The 3,992-nt window shown below is 37.7% G+C and overlaps 1 protein-coding gene across 1 annotated transcript; it reads right to left on the bottom strand.

Annotated features, from left to right (window-relative positions):
• Positions 1-1,871: 1,871 nt before the first annotated feature.
• Positions 1,872-3,431, bottom strand: LOC131054430 (uncharacterized). The gene is made up of 2 exons (XM_057988944.2): positions 2,857-3,431; positions 1,872-2,772 (listed from the first exon to the last, which is right to left on the bottom strand). Exons 1-2 carry the CDS (start codon positions 3,429-3,431, stop codon positions 1,872-1,874), a joined length of 1,476 nt encoding a protein of 491 aa, XP_057844927.2.
• Positions 3,432-3,992: the final 561 nt, after the last annotated feature.

The raw sequence follows: 3,992 nt of genomic DNA, 5'->3' as shown, positions 1-3,992 counted from the left end.
TGCATACGAGGCCAATAACAATACTTCTGCAATTGAACCAATGTTTTACTTACACCAAAATGCCCTACAATCAAAGAGGTATGTGTTTCTCGAATCACCTGTGCCTGTTCATCTTTAGGAATACACAATTTACCCAAGTGGTACAACAAGTTATCCTACACAAAGTAATCTTTTTCTTCTACATGTTTACCCTAGATTAGAGCTGCATATATGTCCTTAAAGTTCTCATCATTAGCATATTGTTCCTGAAAACTTTCATGAACCATGGAACTATTTTTAAGGATTATCAAAGCATTCTTAACTGGAGGCCTAGAGAGCATATCTGCTACTTTGTTATGGGCACCTTTCTTATACTTAATCACCAAATGAAATTGTTGAAGAAAACCCATCCACCTAAAATGCCTACTTTGTTGCAGTTTAGACTGTGAGTGCAAATACTGAAGTGGTTGATGATCAGTGTGGATTACAGTCTCTTTGCCCATTAAGTAGTGTTTCCATTTCTTAACACTTTGAACTAAAGCATAAAGTTCCTTATCATAAGTGGGATAGTTACTTACTGCTCCCGAAAAAGTTTCAGAGTTGTAGCAGACTGGTTTACCTCCTTGCATGAGTATAGCTCCCATGGCAAACCCGCTAGCATCTGTCTCAATCTCAAATGGTTGATGTAAATCTGGTAAAGCCAGAACTGGTGTGGTGCTCAACTTTTCCTTCAAAGTGTCAAAAGCCTTCTATTGTGGACCTCCCCACTAAAAAGTTGCCTTCGTACTGGTCAAGGTGTGCAATGATGAAGCAATAAAAGAGAAGTTTGCAATGAACTTCCTCCAGTACTGAACTGCACCTAAAAAACTCCTGACTTCTGTGACTGTACTTGGCTTAGGCCATTTTACAATACAATCAACCTTCTCAGGGTCTACTTTTAGTTGACCATTCCCTACAACATAGCCTAGGTACACTAAGGATGTCTTAGCAAACTTGCATTTAGACATCTTTACAAAAAGTTTTTCTTTCCTTAATACATCAAGGATTTTTTTAACATGAATTACATGATCTTCCCAAGACTTGTTGAATACAAGAATATCATCTAGGTAGACTATAACAAAATCATCAATAAAAGGATAAAAGACATCATTCATGACTCTCATGAATGTAGCCGATGCATTACAAAGCCCGAAGGGCATAACCAACCACTCATAAAGTCCTTGTTTTGTCTTAAAAGCAGTTTTCCAAATATCATTTTCTGCAATTTGTATCTGATGATATCCACTACACAAGTCTAACTTAGTGAAATAAATTGCATGTTTCAACTGATCAAGTAAATCATCAATTCTAGGAAGAGGGTAACTGTTCTTTACCGTTATCTTGTTCAGAGCCCTTTAGTCGATGCACATTCTCCAAGTCCCATCTTTCTTTGGAACCAACACAATAGGAGAACCACAAGGAGATGTACTAGGACGAATAACTCCTTTCTCAACCAGCTCTTGAACCTACTTTTTGATCTCTTCATTTTGCAAGACTGATAACCAGTACATGCCAATGTTTGGAAGTGGCACATCTTGCTGCAACTGGATCTCATGTTGTATCTCTCTCTTAGGAGGCAATCCTTTTGGTTCCTGAAACAAGTCATCGTAAGCGGAAACAACTTTGACCATTTCAACCTTATGTTTAGGATCACATCCTTTAAATGCCTCAGATGTTTCTTCCTCTTTGGCTTTTACAAGCATTAATACAAAGTTCTTACTAGAGTTGACTAACCTTTTCATATGACTAGCATTAACTAGTGCAAGATTAGTCTTTACCTTATGTGCCCGTACAATGTATTCAACCTTATCTTTAAAAAGATGGTATTTGTTCTCCCCTCTATAGAAGATAGCCTATCGATCATACAAATAGGGACTCCCAAGTACAAGACCACAAATATCTAAAGGGACTACATCAGCTTCTACCTCATCTACAAAGTTTGCAGTGATAGCAAATCTTATCTTACATTGTTTAGTTACTTGCAATTGTGCATCATTGCAAACCCATCCCAGAGGGTATGGTTTTGGATGAGGTGTTGTAGTCAAGTTAAGCTTTTTAACAATTTCTTCATATATCAAGTTAACTTGAGAACCCGTATCAAATAATGTATCAACTTTAGTATGTTTGATAACAACCCGAATATGAAATAATTCATTCCTTTGCTTATCATTCTTAGGAGTAGAATCTTTACTTGTACTTGCACTTATATTAGAAGAACTTGTAGCTGATGAGAGAGATCTACCTTTTTCTTTACCTTGGATTCTGGTAGCAACGATCTTTGTCTCATCTCCAGAGTCAGATCCAAGATCCTGTTGAACTATAGCAGCAGTCTTTTGTTTGTCTTTGTTTCCACCATATCTCTTTGGCCTCTTTTTAGGGTGCAGCTTCCAGCACCTAGAATCATCATGCCCTTCTTTCTTGCAATGTGAGCATGTGGGTTTTTCACCCTCTTTCTTCACTATAGCTGTCTTTTTCCCCTTCCCTTTGTTTTGGGATTTGTTCTCAGACTTAGATGGATTCTTATCAAACTTATCAATAAAAGAACCCTTACCTCTTGACTCTAGGTGTGTGGCTTGAACACCAACTTCATCTAAGTTATTAGGATTCAAGACCAAAATCGAATGTCTCAGATAAGAGTGAAGACCACCTATATACTTAAGCAACATGTCCTGGGTATACAATGGAACATTTAATGCAATAGCCTTCTTTCTGAATTCATGGGTGTAATCCTGGACAGATTGACCTTTCCCTTGCCTAAAAAGTTGCCAGCTCATCATTAGCTATTGCATATGGCCTAGGGGATAGAATTGCTTCTTGAGAGCATTAACAAAGTCTGACCAAGTTAAATTGATTTTACCATGTTGTGAAGACCCATCCCGAATTCTACTCTCCCACCAGGTTAGAGTTGTACCTCCTAACCGAAGAGTAGCTAATTGGATCCTATCAGCATCATCTAAGAGGTTTTGGACTCTACAATAGACTTCAACCTGTTGAATCCAATCATCTAATTTTTCAGCATTTAATTCCCCACAGTACTTTGGTAGATCAAATTTTACATCCAATTTAATCTTAGGCTTATGTGAACTCTTGAAAAGAGAAGAAGACTCAGAATGAGTAGAAGAGGGAGAAGAAGGAGATGGAGGTGTTTTTGGAGGCTCAGGGTCACCTCCTGGTCTTTTTCCTTTGTCCTCACAAGTTGCACATCTTCGCATCTTGTCCTCTCTCTCTTGTACTAAAACTTGTACAATGGTTTCCAAATTTTGAAGAGTCTTTTGAATACTTTCGTCTTCGGAACCTTCTTCACCACCTTTTCCTTCCATCTGTGATGGTGGATTAGTTCTTCGTTTTCCGATCTTAGGATTATATTCTTCAAGCTTGCCTTCGCCTCGTTGAATCCTGGATCTTGTTAGCATTCAATTCTGCAATACTAATTAAACAAAGCTCTGATACCAAACTTGATCTGATTAGGATCAATGACAATTACAGACAAATGCTTAACAGTATTACACAAGTTAATTCAAAGCTTTAATCTGAGCGAATTAACATAATAATGCTTAAATGAACAAAGCATAATAAAGGTAATGAATTGAAAGAAAGAGAGTAGAAAGATAGAAGACAAAACACAATTGATAATGGAGTTCGTCCGCGGGTCGGACTACGTCTCCGGGTCCTGCTCCAATAGGGGGACCGATCTGATTAGCTCCAAAATCAATTACAAGTGTTACAAGATATTCCCTTCAAGCACAATGGCAACATTATTCTCCAATGTGCAGGAATAATCAACAAGCCTTCAAGTTCATAATCTCCTTCTCATCACCTGGATGATTTTCAAAGGCCTAATACCCCCTTTTATACATAAAATTAGCCATAATTAGGCTAAAACCACCAAAACCAAAAAATAATCCCCCTTGGGAAAATAATCCCGTAAATATCCTCTTTCCATTTTATGGTTTGGATTTTACTCCATTATTAGG

Source organism: Cryptomeria japonica, chromosome 10, assembly GCF_030272615.1.
Source record: "Cryptomeria japonica chromosome 10, Sugi_1.0, whole genome shotgun sequence".
Lineage (NCBI taxonomy): Eukaryota > Viridiplantae > Streptophyta > Pinopsida > Cupressales > Cupressaceae > Cryptomeria > Cryptomeria japonica.
This window is presented reverse-complemented; position numbering and strand designations above follow the sequence as displayed.